Genomic DNA, 21,837 nt, shown 5'->3' with positions numbered 1-21,837 from the left:
CAATCATTTTGCATCTCATCAGACGAAACTGTGTTACAATCTCTACTAACGTGGTGTTCACTCTCCCTCTCGATCCTAAATGTTCTTGCAATTCATCTCCCTGAATGCATCGCACCACAAAATCCTCAATGAACAATATTTACTACTTTACAGGTTAAGTGGCCCATTTCTAGACAGGATTTCTGCGAACAATATATCCATCTAAACAGATCCTAACAGAAACAATTGACAAGTCCAGCGAGGCGGTGAGCTTTGTGATGTTTAGACAATCCTTTCTCCATTGGTTAGTGGTATTAACATTAGTTGCACCTCGTCACATACTACAGTACCTAGATTAGTTCATGCGGAAGGAAAACTTAATTATGCACCAAGACCTCTGGTACTGAACATGAGGTTATTTCTGCAGTAATCACTTTGATGGACTCAAATACTTCAATATCGTGTTGAATAAGGGAAGACCAAAAACGTCAGAACGCTGTAATTTGAGTTGTGATAGCGCAACGCGTATAATTTAGGCTGAAGCCATCTCGTCAGAACAACACTGTCAATGTGGACAGTATTAGCGCTACTTCAATCTTACTACGTGTTGCCCATACTGGGCACCCTTAAAAAATAAGTCTTTCTTCTATGGGAAGTGTTGGATGTAGGGAGTCAATCATGAGATACTAATAATGTTGGGACTACTTGCGTTTATAATATTGTTTTGCTGTAAAATTACGTAAGCTGGACAGCAAGATCGCGCTAGGTACCCCCCAGCAGCCTCTCTTCATCTCTGTCGTGCTCGTGTCCTTGGGCCTTGCAAGATTTACACGGAGCCGCTGCGGGGAGTGTTATCAGAGCAAGTCATGCATCCCATTTTCCCCTTCATGTTAGCATCAAAATTACCATTTTTGCCTTTATAAATCATTTGATGCCAGGTCTTGCTACTGGTAAGTGTGTCGAAGTCACATCCAACTTCACCAGTACTATTACACATGCGTTCATACATTAGTTTCTGATTCTGTGTTTAATATTGTTGGGAATAAAACGTACGCGTGGAAAAAGCAACGGTCGGACTCGGTAAACTTGACAGACAATGTCTGCTCGCGCTGTTTTCTTTCGTCGAACCGCTGAAGCTCATTTTTGTAGTAACACCATTGAGAGCATTCTCCAGTGAAGTCCGGGCCGAGACAGAGCCATAGGTCGCATAGACGTGACACCTCGAGAGCCTGGGCACCGTCCGTCCCTAGGCTGGCCTTGTGATCGAGGTAATCTTCGAAGCGGACGAGTTCACTGTCTAGTTCCGTGGATGCTTTGTCGTCGGTTTGAGTGGTAGATGCTGCCGCAGAGGTAGCGAGAAAGAGAGTCAAGAAGTGGCGAAGAGCCATTGCGAGTAAGTAAAGTAGTTGAGTTGAGGACTGAATCTCTGGCAAAGTGAAGCGATGACTTGGAGATGGAATTCTCGATGAAGTGATTTCGCTCCATATTTGTACTGTGTGTGAAGAACGCGGCCTGGATGGATCCATGAACAGCAAACCTTGATCATTTTTCCACAGGAAAGCCAAGATTCAGTTTCTGGTCGGGACAAACCGAAAATGTTCTGCAGTCTGGCACGGAAGGATGACGCCAAAGATGAGAATCAACTAAGCCCTGCGATGTAACATTGCAAACTTGCCGCGTATGCTGTACACGAAGTTTATCTTAATCATGGGGCTAATTGCGCAGGCTATCAAGTCTGCGGAACCTTGCAAATTCAGCATTGAATTTTTGTCGATGGGGGTCTGGGTGGGTAGGTACGTTGACAAATGAAACACAACCCGTCTTGTTTTCTTTTTCTTTTTTGAAAATCTTTCCAGAATTTGTGTCGTGCTCATCGAATCTTCAAGATTGGGATCAAGAAACGGTGAACAGCAGAATAAAGCCAGCAGGACTTCTCGGCGAAGAACCGTCCGTGGCGTGGGAGGCCACCGGAACAACAAACAGCAAACCATATTCAGATTCCATGACAGACTGTGGCTGCGCAGCAGAACATCGGAGCCAAGAAGGTCTCAAAAGCTGAGTACAGCATCGAAATTCATCCCTTTGACTTTGACTCGCCCCAAAATCCAGTCGTCATCAAGGTTGCTACCGGACAGTGTAACACAGACGTGAGGCTCGACCCCCTTGCTTAAGTGTGCTACGAACAGCAACAGGTTCATCAAAGATATGTCACAAACCAGTAGTAAAGCCGGTGAGAATGACTCAACTAAGAAATGGTGCACCGCCCAGGCTGGTTGAGCGAAGCGCGCGTCACCCGTCATGATTCAAACCACCCCTCGCTCCTTTACCGCCTCCATCACAGGTGAACAATTACGCCATCTTGGGTATCAACAGAACCGATGACTCCGCTCCCGAGTCCTTTTTCACCATTGACAAGCCCATTGTCCCGCAGTTCCGAAATGATTGCCTCTCTTTTATCCGCAGCGTCGATCCTATCACCGATCGCGAGAGGGGTGCTGCTGAGTGGAAGCCCTCCATCGGCCCCAACGGCCCTGAGCTTCTGTTCGTGCAGATGAACAACACTCATATAGAGAGAATGGGTACTGCACATCACCTGCGCTGTGATGTTGCCAGGCCTGCGTCGGAGAACTGGGGTAAGCCGGTTGACACGGGCGTTGTCACTGAGTTGGACGCTACTCCCTGGCAGCTTGCATCAATAGCAACACAGAGAAGACCAAGTTGAAGAGGAGACATATGAAACAGCTCTCCCGATGCTACTAGGTGTTCAATCACACCATGCTGCCATAGTAAATACCATTTTTCCATCTAAAAGCTTGCCAGCAGGGATACTGACTGCTTGATCGACAATTCGCCTTCCTCGAGCTTGATAACCTTGGGATTACATGTAGGAACCAATTTCCCATTGGGTATAATTTCTTGAGTTAGTTTTGGGTGCCAATTCAAGGACCCCATGTCTAATGGCCGTCGCCAGAGGGAGGCGCAGGACGCTGGGAGTTGACACACAAAATATTTTGATCCGTTGGTTTTTATTTGCTGGCTTAGGCACTTAAAAGGGTAGACACAGCTTCTTGATCTAGACTACCATCAACTCCCCGACTGCACATGCGTTCCATTCTCTTAGGGGGTTCAGCACCTCCCTGAAATCAAGGTTATAAACATGATCAACGCACGTCGGCAACTTTAGGAGCACTTACAAGAGCTAATCTGCTTGTCATAGTCACCGGAGTAACCATTATCAGCTACGGCGAGGTTGTAATTGTAGCCCATAGACACGCCGCGGTCATCTCCCTTGTTGTTGCAGTTGCTTTTCAACTGTTAGCCCGAACAGCTTGTATACGCTGAGCCCATGGATTCACTTACATGAACTTGTAGAACTGGCAAAGACCACCGTTGTTTGAGCTCAATGAAGTAGTTTGGTTTTCGTACTTATCCAAGAAAGCCCGAGTCTTGTTGAAGCTCGAGTAGTTGACTGGATAGGATTCTACGTCAGTACTTCGAGTTCCTCGAGCACACCATCGAGTAACGTCAGTAGATGACGTCTTTTAACTTACCACATCGACCAGGCGGGGCGCCCCACGAGAGACATTCACCAAGGAATCCGGCCTCGGAGCATTGAAGGAGGAAGATGTTGTCGGGAATCACCGGTGGCCGGTTAGGGTCAGGGTTTCCATCTCCGGGGACCTCTTGTCGCTTCTGAGTGGTCGCCCCGAGGATGATGAGAGACGAGTTCTGGAACGCAGCATATGCCTCAGGGTGCTTCTGCTGCACAATCTGGGCGACGGCAATGATGTTGTTGTTCTTTTGAATTTCGGGGAGAGCGGCCGTTTTCTGGAAAGCCCAAGATGCCAGGACAATTGACGTGAAAGATAGGAGCTGCATGATGCTTTTGGTTATAACGAACGCCGGATACAGTACGTATATAATAGAGATGTGGCGACTAGACCATGCCGATGTCCAAAGTAGCGTAAGAACAATGAAGAGTAAATGCGAAGGAAACTGCTGTATCTTCAAACATGTTCGGAGGCTTTCTATTTCATCCATTACCTTCTCCCAAAAGGCTGTCTGCCCAGTGCCACCCCGCTCATAAGAAACCACGATGGTTAAGGTTCACGACTTTGTTACGAGGGTTGTCCATGTGCGAGTCATTATCGGAAACAAAATAGTGTCCGCTCAATCCAGGGCGAGAGAAACATTGATGAAATCAGTTCAGACCGTCAATTGGCCCGCCCCGTCTACTAGAGTTGCATCAATAAACCCAATTGTCCTTCTTGCCGAGAATGAGTTGCCGTGATGTTCTTTAGGGAGATGCGCTTGATAAAATCCCTGAAGTAATATCGACAAGCATGGAAATCGTGATCTGGGCGCAATATCCCGTTCATCTGAAATGCTGTTGTCTGCAGGTTCTCGAACTCAGTTTGTCCAGCCACAACGACTGCGATGTTCGACCGCATGATGTGGTAGCGAGTCAATACGTTATAGTCTTCGAGAGCACAACGCCTGGGTCTCGGTTGGTTCCGCAAACATGGATATCCAGGATAAAACTCACGGCGAAAACGCAAAAAGAAGCTTCTGAGACGAGTTTGAATGCTTCATGTCGCTATCCTCCGTTGCAGCGGGGAATTTATCTCCCGCTTCACTTGGGGAAAACAACTCAAAAGCCGTGGGCTAACCCCAAATACTCCTTGTTGTGTCAGGATTGGGCCTGTTGTAAGCGTCACTTTAGGTCGGCTGGTGCTTGCAGCGCAAAGCCACCCTGTGAAGGGTACGGATGATCTATCAGATATCAGGGGAACCAGTTCATCGCCACTCCCTCCCATGGACTTGGAGCATTGGTACTCTATCAACGGCAGCGGCAGTAGTTGCGGGGCTCTCGAGCAGAGCAGCTATGCTAACCATGCTGCGTTTTCGGGTCATGCATGCTCTCTTACTGACGATGATGATGGCGACGGCGATGATGAAGATGAAATGTTGGAGCTGAAACTGAAGGCAAGAACTGAGGAAATCCAGGATGCCATTTCGCCACCTGCCGTGTATATAACCATCTTGAATGTATGCAACAGCTTCACAATGGTGTACAACAAAAGCTTCACCTCCATCGCACTTTTGAGAGAAGCGGTCGGCAACGCAAAGCATCGGGCAGACGTTTCGCAGGTGCGCATGCCTATTCCGAGCTTCACTAAGGAGCCCGACTTGTTAATGTACTCTGCAGACAGGTTTCGAACTTGGAGCCTCGTCGCAAGTTAGCTCAAAATCACATTAGATGGTGCATTGCACCAATCACACATCAATTCGTACTTTTCAAGCGCGCTACTGGTTGCATAGCTGTTACGAGAGGGCTAGTTTCGGTTTCCAGAAGCCGGGTCGTTTTCCCGACCAAGGTCTTTTGCCGGCCTTTGAACCACTTGCAAAAAGTCCCAAGGGTATAGTATCGTACCATTATAAGCTGACTTCAAGAGTGCAGGCAAACAGAACAGATGTGCCATTTGTCACCGCGTTGATGTCCAGTTGGCATGCACCTAAGACAATAGCTTCGCTATGAAAGTCAGCCAGAAGAAACCGCCATTCTTGATTGGCTGTTGAACCTTCTTCTCTGTGTTCTAGAAGCCAACACCTTCATGTTTCAGCCGCGGACAAGTTTCTTCTTCTTTCCCGCGAAATCAAACGGAACTCGTTTCGAATAGACGTTGAGCGGCTTTCCAGTGCCGGCATCAGAAGAAAAGAGGTAAAGAATCTATCTGAGAAATCGGGAATGAATGATAACTGTCCGTTCAGCTCAATGTTCTCTGGTACCTCAAGAATAGACGTTTGCTGGGCCGTTTTACCGTAACTGGGCCTGTCTCGTTGCTTTTCCTCCCGTACGACACGGCAAGAAATAGCCGGGGAGATCAGCAGCAGGCATCAGGTTTAGTGATTCGGTCGGCGATCATTTATACCGTGCCCAAAATCCAGGTCCAGGCACTTCTAGGCAACTTGATGATTGGGGGCAAGCGTTGGTATCACCATACGTCCATACTCTCAGTACCGAGAGCAGAAATTTCGTGAGATAGATGAAGTGCCTAGCTACAACAACAGTGCCTGGAATTACACTTGATATGAAAACAAAATGGCGTTGGCACAAGCAGTGGACAAGCAGCTTAAGAATAAGCATGACCGGAGACTATCTATGCCCCGGCACCGAGGATCTACACTCCTCCCGCACGGAAGCGACTCCGCGTGCTCCGGAACCCACCCCGGGATCCTTCTTAATTCTCCGTGACGCGATTCCAAGTCAGGTCTGGTCGCAGATGGAGCTCGACCCTCACGGATAGTTTCCCCCTTGCAGCCGTTGTGTGGCAGAGCACCAATGTCCCCAAACTTGAAATAAGCAACACAGCCCGGCCAACTCATGATACCGAGTGCCCCATACGTGCCCCCAGCCCCCAACACCAAAAGGACCCGGGATCGCTCCAAGTCAAGCTTCCAAGGCTTTTGCTTCTCCCGTGCTCTCCCAGCTCTTGAGCTCCCAGATCGGCGCTGAGATCGTCCGAGGATGCGGTCCATGCGCCGAGACAGCAGCGACAGAACCTTGCGGGACTGTGCGGCTGCATGTCCCTTGAAACCAAACACCGCCCATCAGCTGTCACGCCAGCGGGTATGAGCAAAGCGCCCCAAGCTCTTGAGCTCATCTTTCGTGTCTCGATAGGCGTTTCGCGGGCATAGCCAAGATACGTCCGTCCAGTATGCCTGTCTGCGACACAATGTGTTGGGCCGCTTGCCGGCTTCCCTTTTCTTTGAGCTTCCCCGTCATTAGTTCGTTTGGACTTGGGAATTCTCCAGAATTTTATCCAACTAGAACACACCGCATTGTCAGCAGGAAGCTTGTCTCTAGAGCGACGAGTGCATCCTGATCCACCATGGCCACTGCCAACGATTCCTTTGCCAGCCAATCGTCCTGGGGACCCCTCGAGACACTCCAGGCCTTTCCCAGCCCATTGGAAAAGCCAGTGCCTTACTTCATCACAGCTTTTCTGCTCTTTGTGTTTTACTTCTCCATCCAGCAGGCAGAGCAAACGCCTCACACAGATCTGCCAATCCTCAACCCCCGGCACAAGTGGGATTTCACCGGACTCAAAGTCAAGTATGACTTCATCACAAAGGTCCGGAATATTGTATTAGAGAGGACGAAGACGAATCCCGATGAGCCCTACCAGGTTCTCACGGATGTGGGAGATATGACGATCCTTCCCGCGGTACCTTTCGCCAACGAGATCCGCAACCACGAAGACCTCAGCTTCGACCGCGTTCTCGACAAGGCAAGCATTCGCATTCAAAAAGCCTTGGTGGGTTTCGTCACTAACCATTCATTAGAACTTCCATGCCCAGATGCCCGGTTTCGAACCTTTGAAGGAAAATAATGCGCAAAAAGCCGTCCTCAAATATGTTATTAGAACGAGATTGACCCAGTTCCTTTGTAAGTCGGGCCAACAATTTGCCAAACGATTTGACCCGAGCTAATGGTACCGCAGCGAAGTTGACATCCCCCGTTTCCGACGAGGCCACGCTGTCACTGACTGATGTCCTGGGAGAGGAGAAGGGCAAGTTCGGTACCATGCCGCCGTTATTACAGTCCTCTAACAGAGTACAGAATGGCAGACTGTCGTCATCAAGGAGAACATGCTCAAGGTCGTAGCCCGAGTTTCCACCCGTGTCTTTGGCGGCGAGCAACTTTGCCGCAACCAGGACTGGATCAAGATCACTTCGGAATACGCCCGAACAAGCTTCCTCGCGTCAGAATTCCTCCGAATGTTCCCGAAATCTCTGCGTAACATCGCCCATAGAGTACTTCCCATCAGCCTTAAGCTCCAAGCGCAGGTGAAGGAGGCCAGAGAGATCATTAATCCCATCATGGAGGAGCGCCGTAAGGAGAAGAAGGCGGCCTTGGATCGCGGCGAAGAGGAACCCGAGTGGAACGATTGTCTCGACTGGTGCGAAGAAGCATCCGACGACGCCAAGTCGGATCCCGCGATGATGCAGCTTGGACTTTCTTTCGCCGCTCTCCACACCACGTCCGACTTGATCACGCAGGTGATGCTCGACCTCGCCAAGTACCCCGACTACTTTGAGCCCCTCCGCAAGGAAATCACTGACGTGATCCGTACCGATGGATGGGCTCGCATGGGTCTCTACAAGATGCGCCTCCTCGACTCCTTCTGCAAAGAGACTCAGCGCCTCCACCCTATTGGCATTGGTAAGTCCCTGCTTTGCCAACGGTATTGCTCTGACTAACAAGAATCTCGCACAGTCGCCATGCACCGCGAAGCCACCAAGCCCGTGACCCTCTCCAACGGACTGGAACTCCCCGAGGGCAGCCGTATCGCTGTCAGCTGTCAAAGAATGGGAGACTCCTCTATCTACTTGGACCCCAGCCGATTTGATGGATACCGTTACCTGCGCATGCGCGAGTCCCTTGGCGCCGGAAATGACGGAGCCGCGCATTTTGTCAGCACCTCGCCCGAGCACCTTGGCTTCGGTCACGGTCAGCACGCCTGCCCCGGACGTTTCTTCGCTGCCAACGAGGTCAAGATCATTCTCTGCCACCTCCTTCTCAAGTATGACTGGAGACTGGCAGCGGAGCAGCAGCCCACTTCGATCAATTTTGGATTCACCATGGAAGTTGACCCCAAGGCCAAGCTTGAGATCAGGCGGAGGACCGGTGACTTGGGCCTCAAGGCATGAGGGGGTTCCGTGCGCAGCGGTAGGGTATTTGGATGTCCTCGGGCCTGCTTGGCATGTGTGAATTCTTGTGGTTGGGCATGCATTTCTTGGGGGTTTTTCACTGGGATCATTTAATCAAGGTCGGACGACGGTTATAGCAATGAGCCAAACAGATTGGATTAGCTACCTTAGGCGTTGAATGCATTCATTCCAATCTACTTAGCTTATCATCATTCTGAATACGCTTCCGCGTGCAAAAGCCATCTTAGCCTGTGTCAGTCTATTGCGGCTGGTCTCTTTCACAAATGTCTCGTTTTAGCCGACCAACTCTGAGCAAACTTACAAGAACATAAGCAAACTGCAACGTGGCATCGTCCAATCCTCAACGCAGCCTTCAACTTACTTGCGCATCCTTTCTCGGCTTCATTCGGGGATTCATCTTGTCTACGGCCCGTAGAGAGGTTTTCGCCACGTTGCGCCGACGGGTTCTCGGTTCCGTACTTTGGGCCCTTTCAATTTGCCGAGGTTCAACACAGTTTGATCGTTCTTAACCTTCGTCTGAAGACATGACTGAAAATGTGTCAGAGCGATCATCTGCCCGCATACTTTGGATGGTTGTGTTGCCACAGCAGACGATCAGCGTCTGCCCATTGGCTCAAACATGGTTAATGTCCATTTGTCCCCTCGTCAACCGCTCTATCTCTGTGGTTCTAGATCGTCTGAGCCCATGGTACCTCCAGCCCTCGATGTCGGCTCTGGATAGCAGAGCCGAGAGGATCTCGGCTCGAAAACACCGACCTGGTGTCTTGGAAACTATGTTTCAATGAGGGAGGTCCTTGCCTGCTGAGGAGGCTTTGACATTCACTTTTGACGATCAAGCACTGGCTCTCACGTCCCCTATGTCCCACATAACGCACTTTGCATGTTGAGGGCCGTTAAACGCTCTTCACAAGAATTTACCATTGAAGCTGCTATGATAACCTTATTTCAGCTCTGGGCCGTCTGATCAGGGCAACTCATTGATGATCCTTTGCGAGAGGAACCGAGACCTTGCCAGAGAGGACGACGACCGATAACAGACCTGACCAGGCTCGTGCTGAGAAAACATCTCCAGCGATTCAGATAATTTCTTTGATAGCGCCGTGACCGGAAGAAACAGCCGCAGAACCTAATTGAGCAGACTTTGAAATCCTTCCCTCTGCTTCAGATCTTCCAACAGGTCCGCAAAGTCCTTGACGCCACGCTTTTCGCTCATCTCCTTGAAATATGGCAACTGCTGCCTAAGCCAAGGATCTTCGTGGCCAGCTTCGGGAATGGTCATCCCGCCCTCCCTGATCGCCAACATTGGCGTAAACACGACCATCAGAAGCCTTTTTGCTTCATCAAACTCGTCCTCTTTGCCCGGCTCTTTGACAGCGCCGTTCCAAGCGTCTTCGATTTTGGCTGCCAGCGCATCAAAGTCCTCCTTCTTTCGAGAAGCCGATGTTCGCACTAGCGCAATGATGCGATTGGAATTGCTGGAGTGCGGCTTTCCGGCCATGAAGTAGGTTCCATCATCGGACTTTGACTCTTGTTTAATGAAGCTTACATGAACGAAGAAAGCAGGCGTGGCAAACGCACTGCAGTGAAGATTGGTTATGGAGAGGGCAATGGATTGCCGCTGTTGCTGCGTGAGGGGGTATGTGTGGTGAACCTGGTAGAAAGGCATCCTGTTGACTCAGAAAACCAGATGGAGGTATGGGATGTTGATTTGATACTGTCGTGTTAGAGAAGTGACGAAAATAGCTCACTACGAGGGAGTAACTCACGGAAACGTTCTGTAGCGATGTCTTAGATGGAGAATTTGAAAGGTATTTATCCCTCATTACGATGCTAGGCTATTGATCCTAGGCCCAAACCAGATCAGTAATCTGATTACATTTGATGAGGGGTCTTTAAGCACGCAGCGCGCATATCGACGTCACAATGTCTACGTCCATTGCGGGGTAGATTGACTAGCTCTCTAGCTACATATCAGTATACATGGAGATCCCGCCCGCCCCGACGCAGAGATATCAGCACGAACCGACCCCAAGACTCCAACTTTCAATGATAGAGCCGGCGGCCCGCGGCTATCGGGCGAAGAATGCTCTCCTCCTCACGGTTGTGTTCCGATTAGCGAGGTGGTGATCATAAGCTTTTGCCATTCTGAGAGCCGTTGTTACGGGAAAATACTCCGTGTGCAGCGATTTCGTGCTGTGGAATGGGACCTATCCAACTGGTGCCACTATTTCCGGGGCACCGGCCATGATCGGCGCGGAAGAATCGTCAAAACCCAGTGGCGGCACATTACGGTAGGATGGCTCAACCACAGACCAAGGGTAGACGTAGACTCCTTCGAAACAGGACTCCGTATCATGCCGAACATAACTCTCGGTCTCTAACCAGGATATGGAGAGGGAAATGTTGTTCAGGGCTTCGTTGTAGACCTCTTCTTTCGAGTGGATGGCAATGGCTGGAGGTCCCGAGTTGATTTACGGCTGAGGTCCGTCGAACTTGGCTACATAATCCTCCGTAATCTTCGTAAAATGGCTTATCTATCTCTTGCCGCTTATCGTAGGAGACAGTGACGCCATAGTTAAGATATAACATCTCTACGACATCAGCCTGTGCTTGGCCACGAGTTTCGCTCTATAGCTGCGTGTAGTTTGCAGGAGTTGACTCGGCATGAAGAGTATCTTCCAGCCTTTCTACAAAGCTCGTGATAATGCTCGTGGCTTCCTCGCTTGTGGTCCTTACGTAGGTACCAAGCTCCGCACTCGGCCGTGGACCGTTGGAGTGTCGTTGGTAAGAAGTGTAGTTGGATGCAACGTCAGGATATCAAGCCTGAGTGACCTTGATTAAGAGAATGCTACTACAAGCGAACGTTCCAGCTGTATTCGAGACGGGATTTAGAGGGATGACATCCTCAAGGCAGACGGCACCCGTGGTGGACCAATTTCCGAAGAGGCCGTGGAATCCCATTGGGCCTCGCGTGGAATCACCAGTGTCGCCACCAACAGCAAGGTTAAGCCAGTCATACGCAACAATTCCAGCTCCGGGTCTGATAGATGAGCCACTGAGGTCCCGATTATCATTTCTGGGGTTGAAGGGAGCGTGGAGAGTTGAGTTCCGACGTAGTTCCATTGGGGATTGTAGAGGCGTTGGACATGCTTGTGTGGAGGAAGATTTTATGGTAGGATGGAGGCTAAAAGACGTAGTCTGTATCGTCATAGGTGGTCGTGATATTCAGAATTTCCTCTCCTGAAAGAACGCTGCTAGATGTCTTGATGAAAACGAGGGGAAACAGGTCCTGAACGGGAATCTGAGCAGCTTCGAGCACAGAACGACCAGAGCTGTAAGTCCACACAAGGCCCACAAAGATTCCGCCGGCGTAGTAAGGGTTGCCATTGACATTAAGAAATTAGCCTCAACTAACGAAGGCAGCACCGACTAGACGAAAATATGTCAGGACGAAGGCCAAGGACCGCATTCTATGGGCAGCACGGCTTCGAACTGGCAAGTATTGTTAGGTAACTTTGGAGCAGTAGCTCTGGCACTGAGCCTTCCGTGAGATTCATTGCGGCCTGAAGAACAAGCTTATATATGAGGAGCATCTAACAAGCTCTTTCGAAGGATTCAACCACTCCTTTCCTCTTTTCCATGTGTCGCGAACAGGATGAACATCAAGGACTTCGTGTTGATAACAGACATCGATAAGACGCAGCAGGCCTTGTTCAATGTTTTTTATCAAATTGACGGAGGTAATAATGTTCATTTCCACGCTTATGACGTTCCGGCTGTCGGTCAAGGACGATCTTGGGCCGACTGTCACCAAGCTGCATTGGCGCAGCCCCGCCGCTGGTATACGTGTTGTTCAATTGGTCGTAAACGTAGCAGGGTAAACCCCAACGTCCAAAATGCTTTTCCATCCATACAGTGACTAGGAGATATGCTTGAGATGAGAGGGAAGAGAGACTGATGTACAGATCAAGTCATTGCACCGAGGCTCTGATGGACTTACCTAATTTCAAGTCTAGTAAATAAAACCTACATGCATTTTTGGGATTCTTGGGGATGGTGCGCAGATGCACATCGTTGACTGAGTCTGGACTGGCGTAAGGACGATGGGATAGTGCATAATTTCATCAATAAGCTCCAATCTTTAGCAATTTTTCTCACACTCGATGATTCTAGATTGCCCCCTCCGCCATCTGAGCTCTCGCTCACTCCAGTTTCCGCACCTTCATAGACCGGTTTGAACACCTGCACAAGTGCATGACATCCACTATCTCTTCGCTAAGTCCGAGTCGCAAGATCAGAAGCGGACCTTGTGATCTTATAGATCTGATGGTCGCAGTTCTCATCATGAATGTGTTCTTCAACAGGATGGCATTCCGCAATGTTGTGTTTGTGTTTCAAGCAGGGGAGTTGCCGACCGCCATGATTGTTCTGTGGACAATACTTTGGGTCGTTCTTCAAGCGCCAGAGAACAGACTCATGCAGAACTGCGTCTTTGGGAATATCTCGCGTGCTGCCTTTGTTAAGCGGGAAGCGGACATTCTCCCATCCACTGTCTTCAAGCTCCCACCGGGTGATGAAAGGGAGCCATTCTGTTGTAGCGAATTAGTATCTTCAACAGCAACAACCTTGGGAGGAGACACTCTTACCCATGAGCTTCCAAAGAAGGACGCGGAAGAAACTTGTGCCACGGCCATACGCGAGGGAATCGTGAATGACTCCCATTGTGGCCTTGTCTTTCTTCTTCGCGAATCGCTTCTCAAAGGCCGTGACATTCTCGCGCCACTTCAGTGCCGCAACTTCCTCCTTGTTACCAACGAGCTTCACCTCCCGGATCATCCAAGCCAGTGGGACATCGCTCAATTGAAGCCTGTCGCAGCCCAGAGCTTTGTTAGCTGCTTTCTCTTTTCGCGTCGTCCAGAAGTTCTTGACGCGCTCCCAAAAGGTCATATCGATGCCATTGTCGAGCTTGCTTTCGGCGGAAGCAGGCCAGCCACCGCCGACATCACCATGGCAGCCCGGGAACCAGACTTCCTTGATGTCTTCATGATTGTGATCTGATTCTTTCATGTCCTGAGCAAGGAGAGCGGCCTTGAACTTGACGCGTCGCTCGTCCACGGCTACGGCATGGCGCACATGATGCGCCGTCCCAACTACAGGCACAGGAATTGGTGCAGTACGTTCGAGGACAGCAACGGAATTGACGCAGTCCCAGATACCGAGGAAGAAGACCTTGATGTTGGACTCCTCCATCTTGTCGCAGTGCATCGCCTTTTCCTTGCGGCAAAAGGTATCGCTGAAAGCTGCGATCTCGTCTCTGGCAACCGCGTACTTGATCCCGTGGGTTGCTGGGTCCTCATCTTCACGATGGCCCTCATGCAATGGCTCCTCGTCTTCAAGCTCGGGTGGTGGCGTTGGCACATCTCCGTTGGCGGCGACTTTCTTGTCCTTCTTGTGTTTCTTCTCCTTTTTGGACTTCTTGGGGTGGGACACGATGAAATCCTCGACTTCGCCAGCCAAGTAGCGCTGGTAGAGACGGTATGCGAAGGGGACCATTTCCTCGTTTCCTTTGCACAGTAAACCTACGGTGTGGACCATGCGGGCAAGGAACTTGGCAGTGAAGGCTCCACGGCTGAAGCCAAACATGTAGATCTTGTCGCCCTTTATCACAGTTTCGTCAGTGGTCAAGCACCTCATCATATCAGTTCATTAGACTTACTGAATCGTAGTAACGCATAAGGAAACGATAACCGGCCATGACATGGGCGTCAAAAGTGGTACCAATTCCTTGGTCAATAGTCTGCGAGATTGATGATTTGAATTCACCAAAGACGCCCTTGTTGACAGACTCATCATTGATGTCATACGTGCCGATACCAGCTAGGTAATTCCGTATGTCAGTGGTGAAAGCACTTGAGAATGTGAATCAACTCACTCTGATAGTAATGGTACTGATCAGGGTCGTTGCGATCGAGCTTGCTGAGGATCTTGACCACGTTCGTGTCGGAATTGGAACCGGTGAATGTGTTGCCTGTGCCGTCGAAGCAAAGGACTAGCTTTCTAGGCGTCCTCTTCTTTTCCGGCTCACCGATGCCATTGGTCGTAGAAAAGTCGGCCATACTGACAAAGAAGACAAATGCTCAGCTGGGATGAAATTCAAGTAGTATAGAAATTTCTTATTGAATGTTTGTGTGGCAATGAGTATGAGTTGAATCGAGAAAATTTAGTGAGCTGGCAAGGTAGTGAGAGCCAAAGGTCTCGATATATCAACACTTGGGGATCCGCTCGATCATCCATACTATCCGCACCTCTGTAGTTGTTGCAGCAGCTGTCTTGGTACCATTAAAGTCTCAATCTTCGCGTTTCTCGCAAGGTACACTACTCGAAGGTATCTTGTCTCAAGGCGGCCAAGGAGCGTCGATCATGCTCACCTAGCTCCCGTAGGGAGGGGAGTGTACGTCACCACGTCTCACGACATGGGACACGGCATCTTTCCGGTCAGTCCTCAGAGACTTGTTCATGGCCTCTACGCGGCACCGAGACACTTGAACCTGTACGAGCAGCAGCACGAAGCCACAGATAATCTACTTGTGACAGCTCTTTTACTTCTCCTGTTACTACCTTTACACCTGCCCCTCTCTTTCTTCAATCTCAATTTGCCCATTATGAGGTAATAATACTAAATAATGATCAAGAGATAGAGAGTTTGGGATGAATGTAATTAGAGCTTGCGGTGCCGAGGCATTTAGAAGACCAGATGACATTAGGTTTAGGTTGCTTCGCGAATCGAGTGAGCAGTAAGGAAGTCAAAGATAAATTTGAGGTAAGTGCAATCGACCTGTCGAAAGTACCATTTGGTGATCCATCCATGAACCGATGGTTTCACGTAACGGGAGAACGAACGGCCAGCATCCGGGGTGAAATGTCTGTCCACTTTTGATCTGTCGTGCTTCCCTGAAACCTCAGCGAGCCGCCCAATGCGGAGATATTTCTCGCGATGGCTGAGACTGATATGCGATGCGATGCCACCGGTGAACGCTATGTTGCGGTGAGAATCAAACTATTCGTATCAGTCCAGGACAACTCAGACATGAAGCCAAGCCACCTGGGCCCTAATTTGCTCAAGCGGCAGGGCCAAGAATGATCTGCCATGGTAGCGAACATTGACCAATGGCGTCAAAGCAAAAGAATATGAATTCATCTATGGTGAAAACTCAAAAGGCTCTGCTTTGCGGGGAAAGCACACAGCTTTGTGTCTCAAACCAATAGCAAAGACGGGGCTTTACTCACATGAAATGTCTTGCCTCGTCCGTACCGCCCTGTACGACATGCCAGCAACAGGCGATCGGCATGGCATGTACCCTGCCGGCGATCTCCGTCTGCCAATGAACGATGTTGGAATACTCATCCTACCCGAGACCTTGCAGACGGTGCGGCCCGAACGAAGGACGTTTAGAGCCGTTTGCACCACCGTACGGCATCAAACCTCACTCAGCCAATCTTATTGCTTTTCTTGTGCGGCTGGGAATATTCTCCCTTCCCCCTCACTTCCGGAATTCCCTCCCGCCTGCTGACTTGCATGACACAGCGCTAGGCATGTCTTACAACGAGGGTAGCAACCGAAGCTCCTGATCAGTACTCAACCTCCACCATCTACAACTCATCAGGCTTGCCAGGCACAACCATTTTGTCGAACTCACGGGTTGCGACATTTGCTTCAGCCATTCTGGGTTCCCTGGCAATATTCCCCCCTCACTTCAAGGCGCCACAATCTGCATGTTTCCGGCTGGCATAGGGAGCAGGCACGGCAGGCAATGCTGGCGGTTGGACTCGAAACGTATCGGCGATGTGTCTCAGTCACTCTGCCGCATTTGGAGTCATCTCTCAGCATTGTACCGCATTCCATCATCTTTCGAGGATGAACGGAAATGCCTCGGCACACCTGCAACTGTGATGGTCTTCGTGCTCATACAGATCTGCATTGAGCATCCGCTTGACTGGACGCCACCCAAGCTCCCTATCATCAAGTGAGGGGATTCTGTGAATCACGAAGTGAGGGGCAATGTCATATCTCTTGGCCAGGCGGTCAGCAGAAATGAGACCACTTTGATTGACTGCTGCTATTTGTATATCAGTAGAATTATAGAGCCTCTTGTTGCCAGCCATTGATTTCCCTGCTTTACCTCTCATCCTCTTCACCTAGTCTAGCAACCTACACTACACGACAGTAGGTGAATCATGGCTACCAACTTTACTCAGAAATTTCAGGCCGGAGAGTCTTATGGCGATGAGCGTCAAGACTCAGCCAACTTTTTCAATGATCCCGCGAAGGTTGCAGCCGACATCTTAAAAGACTATGTCTCCGTACGTGGGCAGACGTCTCCGGCTGAGCTCGTGGGCCTCATCAAAGAGTTGCTCCAGAAAGGCGAGCCTCTTGATGACAAGAAAGGGTGAGGGTGACCCCATTGTATTTGGTTTCTTTCGGTGCTGATATCAACAAGAACGACCGAGGTCCTCATTGGCATCCTGACATCTCTGCCTGCCACCTCCAAAGCTAGGACGGCGCTCACCAACAAGCTCATTGACACACTGTGGGGAAATCTCCAACACCCCCCTCTGAGCTATGTTGGTGGCGACGTCAAGTACGATGCTGTTAATGAGACGGGAGAAGTCCTTGACAGCAAAGGAGAGCCGAACGCAAGAGAGCCTCAAGCCACCGACTCAATTGAGTTCACAGCCCCGGGCACCAACATCCTTTTACGCGAGCAGGTGCCGCAAGCGCCGGATGGCTTACACCACTACCGCTCTCCTGATGGAAGCTTCAACAACATTCTCGAGCCCAACTTGGGCAAGGCTGGAACTCCTTACGCCAAGTCCGTTAGAACGTCCAAGAGACTTCACGGTGTCAAGCCTGACGCGGGTCTGCTTTTTGACCTGTTGTTGGCTCGTGAAGAAGGGACTTTCAAAGAAAATCCGGCTGGTATCTCATCGATGCTGTTCTACCACGCGTCCATCATCATTCATGACATCTTCAGAACCAACCGCACGGACATGAACAAGAGCGATACGTCGTCCTATCTTGACTTGGCACCGCTGTACGGCTCGTCACTCAAGGATCAGCTTGAGATCAGAACTATGAAGGAAGGCAAGCTCAAGCCCGACACGTTCCACGAGAAGCGCCTCCTTGGGCAGCCCGCGGGCGTCAACGTCATGCTTGTCCTGTACTCCCGCTTCCACAACTACGTCGCCGATATCCTGCTCAAGATCAACGAGAATGGACGCTTCACACTGCAAGCCGGAGCCAATGCCACTCCCATTGAGAAAGCCAAGGCTGTCGCTAAGCAGGACCATGACCTCTTCAACGTGGCGCGTTTGATTGTCGGCGGCCTGTACGTCAACGTCTCATTGCACGACTACTTGAGAGCGATCACCAACACGCACCACTCCAAGAGCGACTGGACTCTTGACCCTCGTGTTGAGATTGGCAAGCAATTCGACAGCGACGGCGTGCCTCGCGGTGTCGGTAACCAAGTCAGTGTCGAGTTCAACTTGCTGTACCGCTTCCACTCTTGCATCTCGAAGAAGGATGAAAAGTGGATCGACGGATTCTTCGGCAAGCTGTTCAAGGGCAAGAAGTCCGAGGACTTGCAAAACATTGGCATGGCCGAGCTCGGCTTGGCTTTCGTGGAGTACGAGAAGTCGATTCCCAAAGACCCCAGCGTTCGCACGTTTGATGACTTGAAGAGACAAGAGGACGGCACCTTCAAGGATGAAGATCTTGCTCGGATCCTCAAGGAGGCTATGGAAGACCCGGCTGGTTGCTTCGGTGCTCGTATGGTCCCCAAGGCGCTCAAGATTGTCGAGATTCTCGGAATCAACCAGGCACGCAAGTGGCAAGTTGCGTCGCTGAACGAATTCCGAGAGTTCTTTGGCTTGAAGAAATACGACAAGTTCAGCGAGATCAACTCCAACCCTGACATTGCCAAACTCCTCGAGAAGCTCTACACCGACCCCGACATGGTCGAGCTTTACCCTGGTAAGAACATGCCCTTGACAGATCCTCAAACTTCCGAGATATCTAACACTGCAAAGGACTCATGATCGAAGACATCAAGCCGGTCCGCAACACGGGCAGCGGTATTTGCCCGACATACTCTGTCGGCCGAGCTGTGCTCTCTGACGCCGTCACGCTTGTCCGCTCAGATCGTTTCAACACACTCGACTTCACCGTGAGCAACCTGACGGCGTGGGGATTCAACGAGGTTCAGCAGGATTACAAGACTCTCGGTGGTTCCGTGCTTTACAAGCTCATTCAGCGAGGTCTCCCCAACTGGTTCCCTTACAACTCCGTCGCAGTCATGCAGCCCATGTACACTAAGAAGATGAACGAGACCATTGCCAGGGAGATTGGTACCTTCCACCTGTACACTCTGGACGACCCAACACCTCCACGCAAGACCGCCGTCACTGCGTCAAGCGCAGCCATCAAGCAGGTCTTGGGCAACCCCAAGCAGTTTGTCGTGCCGTGGCTTAGGTCTCTTCAGGCCATGTTCACGGATACGAAGAAGGACGTCAGCTGGTTCATGCTCGCGGGTGACGAGCAGAAGAACTTCCAGCATCGCACCAACATCAAGAAAGCATTGAGCAAGATCCCGAACCTGCACAACGCGGTTCACGAATTCATCGATCGTGTGGGTGCGCAGCTCATCGAGAAGGAGACATTCAAGATGAAGGAGGGTCTTCACCAGATCGACATTATCCGTGACGTTGCCATCCCGTTGAATGCTCAGCTTCTCGCCGACCTCTTCTACTTCGACCTGCGCACCGAGGAGAACCCCGGCGGTACTCTCGGAGCCGCTGAGCTCTACAATCACTTGCTCAATATCCGAGTCTGGGGGGTCAATGACAACGACCCAGCCCAGTCTTGGAACCGTCGCCGCCGCGCGATCGAGAGTGCCAAAGTTATTATCGATTCGACGGCCGGACCCGTCAAAGAGGTCCACGCCGGGCGTGGCCTGGGCTTCGGCATCGCCAACGCCATCTCCAGCGCGGTCGGCCGCAGGGCCAACTTCAAGAAGGACTCGCTACGATCGTGTGGTTACAAGTTTGTCGAGGAGCTCTTGGCTCAAGGAAACTCGCCGGAGCAGGTCGTAGATAACATGTGGCTGACAGCCTTTGGCGGCATTGGTGTTCCTGTCACAGCGGTAAGCTTCCCCCTTTGATGAACACCATGGAGTTGTTGAGACCTAACTCTCGCTCTAGTTTTACGAAGTACTGGAGTTCTTCCTGCGTCGCGAGAACGCCTCTATCTGGGCCGAGGTACAGAACCTCGCGCAGAAGAAGGACGACGCAGGACTGCACGCCTACGTCCGCGAGGCGCAGCGTCTCACCAGCGGACAGCGCAACGTTCGCGTGGCGACGGCGCCGGCTGATATCGACGGCCAGAAGATCCAGCCGGGTACTGCGGTCGTGCTGCTTCTTGTGGGTCTTTGAACTCCGCCCTTGATGTTCCCTCCCTTATTAACTATCCTTCCTCCAGGGCGTTGCTGGGCGGAACCCCAAGGAGATTGCCAACCCCGACAAGTTCGATCCCAACCGCAAGGCCGAGGACGTGTCTGCTTTCAGCTACGGTCAGCACGAGTGCTTGGCCAAGGACATTGCGACGACGTTCGTTGTGGGACTTGTCAAGCTCGTCGCTGATCTCAAGCAGCTGCGCCCAGCACCGGGTCAGATGGGTGTGGTCAAGACCATTCAGGTCGGCAGCGAGAAGGCCTATCTGAACGACAGCTGGTCGTACCTTGGCTTTGACGCCAGCAGTAAGTGCATTTCTCTCCTCATCACGCCGGTTTGGTTCCTGAGAGCAACGCTAACATCCCAACAGCTTGGAAGGTTCACTTCGACGGCCACGGAAAGGGAAATTTCACGGGCGATGTTACACCTAACAACCCCATTGACTTGGGGCAGTACTACTATCTCCTCAAGCAGCGCAAGGAAAACTTGCTGAGTGGTCTCAGTGGGCCGGCCAGCATCCGTTCCCAATAGACCGAGATTGCTTCCTCCCTGTCTGAGAAGAGAAGGTCAGGTCAGATTGGCAAAGGCATCGTCATTGGTCAATGATTCGACGTTACGATGGGAACATGTAGTCTGAGTAAAAATGAAATAAAGTTTACCACAGGCTTCACTCGATCATTGTGTAAATCCACCAATAATTTGGCCCTTCACACTCCCGGAAGTACTACGTAGAGCAGAAATGATGCCCTTCTTTACGTCTTAGTGTTAGCGCTGCGCATCAGAGTTTCGGGTAATCGTAGTTAGCGGCCTACATAAACTTAATCGCCTTTACAGTCGGAGCTCGGTCCAACACAATTCTAACGCCCTTCAAAATCACAGTGATAATTTGTTGTAGTACAACATTACAGCCAAGAACGAGTTGTTCAGATCCAACTTTGAGGCTGGAAGATGTGACGAGGCTTGCCATCATCCGAATGCGGCAGGGAAACGGCGAGAACCCCCAAAGACGGGATTCAGGGGGAGTAGATCGACCTTGGCTACTTGGCCAAGACCCATGTCCGTGGATCGTGGGGATCTGCTCCGGGAGGCCACCATGCTAAACTACCTACTTCATCCATGTCCCAAGTACCGAGTATCCACTTGGTTAAACTGCCGATGAGACGGGGAATCTGCCAGTCTGGGTCATTTCCCCGTGTATTGCACCCTCCTTCACTAATTCTTCGGTTCGGACGGCTTCTAAAGGGCCGTCAGTTCGTCTTTTGTTATCATCATCCATCCACTTTATCAGGTTAGATCAATTTCGCTTGGAATCGACATGGAGTAGGGGCGGCATCTGGTGGTTCTGTGGAGACAAAGGGGGCAACTTTTCCCACCTGTGGCCGGTGCTGATGGGCATCGATGGCGCCTAGATCTGTTAGTTTCCGCGGCAAGTTGATTAAACTGGCGCGTCACTTTGATTGCCGTTGGGCTAGGTCGGCCTCTTAAACGGCAACACGGCTCCCAACAAGGCCACCGCTTATTGTTTCCGAGCCGTAGGGAATGGAAAGTTTTGCATACTACAGCAGTAAGTAGTCTGCTCCACACCTGTAGTAGCAGAGTCAAGAAAGTCAAAAT

At 50.8% G+C, this 21,837-nt stretch overlaps 7 protein-coding genes across 7 annotated transcripts; 3 read left to right on the top strand and 4 right to left on the bottom strand.

The window, feature by feature from the left end:
- Nucleotides 1-805: 805 nt before the first annotated feature.
- CORC01_00580 (uncharacterized protein) lies at nt 806-1,367 on the bottom strand (the record flags this gene model as incomplete). Its single annotated transcript, XM_022612237.1, has 2 exons — nt 806-965; nt 1,033-1,367. The coding sequence occupies 2 exons, from the start codon at nt 1,365-1,367 to the stop codon at nt 806-808; spliced, it is 495 nt and encodes a 164-aa protein (XP_022481376.1).
- A 319-nt stretch (nt 1,368-1,686) lies between these two features.
- On the top strand, nt 1,687-2,739 carry CORC01_00579 (carboxylesterase; the record flags this gene model as incomplete). The annotated part of the gene is made up of 4 exons (XM_022612236.1): nt 1,687-1,764; nt 1,989-2,126; nt 2,321-2,612; nt 2,666-2,739. The coding sequence occupies 4 exons, from the start codon at nt 1,687-1,689 to the stop codon at nt 2,737-2,739; spliced, it is 582 nt and encodes a 193-aa protein (XP_022481375.1).
- Nucleotides 2,740-3,159: 420 nt separating this feature from the next.
- Nucleotides 3,160-3,858, bottom strand: CORC01_00578 (uncharacterized protein; the record flags this gene model as incomplete). Its single annotated transcript, XM_022612235.1, has 3 exons — nt 3,160-3,283; nt 3,340-3,448; nt 3,531-3,858. 3 exons carry the CDS (start codon nt 3,856-3,858, stop codon nt 3,160-3,162), a joined length of 561 nt encoding a protein of 186 aa, XP_022481374.1.
- A 3,014-nt stretch (nt 3,859-6,872) lies between these two features.
- On the top strand, nt 6,873-8,694 carry CORC01_00577 (cytochrome P450; the record flags this gene model as incomplete). The annotated part of the gene is made up of 5 exons (XM_022612234.1): nt 6,873-7,298; nt 7,327-7,429; nt 7,485-7,562; nt 7,604-8,206; nt 8,261-8,694. The coding sequence occupies 5 exons, from the start codon at nt 6,873-6,875 to the stop codon at nt 8,692-8,694; spliced, it is 1,644 nt and encodes a 547-aa protein (XP_022481373.1).
- Nucleotides 8,695-9,841: 1,147 nt separating this feature from the next.
- On the bottom strand, nt 9,842-10,381 carry CORC01_00576 (uncharacterized protein; the record flags this gene model as incomplete). The annotated part of the gene is made up of 1 exon (XM_022612233.1): nt 9,842-10,381. One exon carries the CDS (start codon nt 10,379-10,381, stop codon nt 9,842-9,844), a length of 540 nt encoding a protein of 179 aa, XP_022481372.1.
- A 2,609-nt stretch (nt 10,382-12,990) lies between these two features.
- CORC01_00575 (uncharacterized protein) lies at nt 12,991-14,831 on the bottom strand (the record flags this gene model as incomplete). The annotated part of the gene is made up of 4 exons (XM_022612232.1): nt 12,991-13,304; nt 13,362-14,373; nt 14,432-14,592; nt 14,648-14,831. The coding sequence occupies 4 exons, from the start codon at nt 14,829-14,831 to the stop codon at nt 12,991-12,993; spliced, it is 1,671 nt and encodes a 556-aa protein (XP_022481371.1).
- A 2,119-nt stretch (nt 14,832-16,950) lies between these two features.
- CORC01_00574 (linoleate diol synthase) lies at nt 16,951-20,754 on the top strand (the record flags this gene model as incomplete). Its single annotated transcript, XM_022612231.1, has 6 exons — nt 16,951-17,162; nt 17,214-18,748; nt 18,805-19,916; nt 19,975-20,193; nt 20,252-20,528; nt 20,594-20,754. 6 exons carry the CDS (start codon nt 16,951-16,953, stop codon nt 20,752-20,754), a joined length of 3,516 nt encoding a protein of 1,171 aa, XP_022481370.1.
- Between the last annotated feature and the right edge of the window lie 1,083 nt (nt 20,755-21,837).

The sequence above is a fragment of the Colletotrichum orchidophilum genome, assembly GCF_001831195.1.
Source record: "Colletotrichum orchidophilum strain IMI 309357 chromosome Unknown Scaffold_3.1, whole genome shotgun sequence".
NCBI classification, from domain to species: domain Eukaryota; kingdom Fungi; phylum Ascomycota; class Sordariomycetes; order Glomerellales; family Glomerellaceae; genus Colletotrichum; species Colletotrichum orchidophilum.
This window is presented reverse-complemented; position numbering and strand designations above follow the sequence as displayed.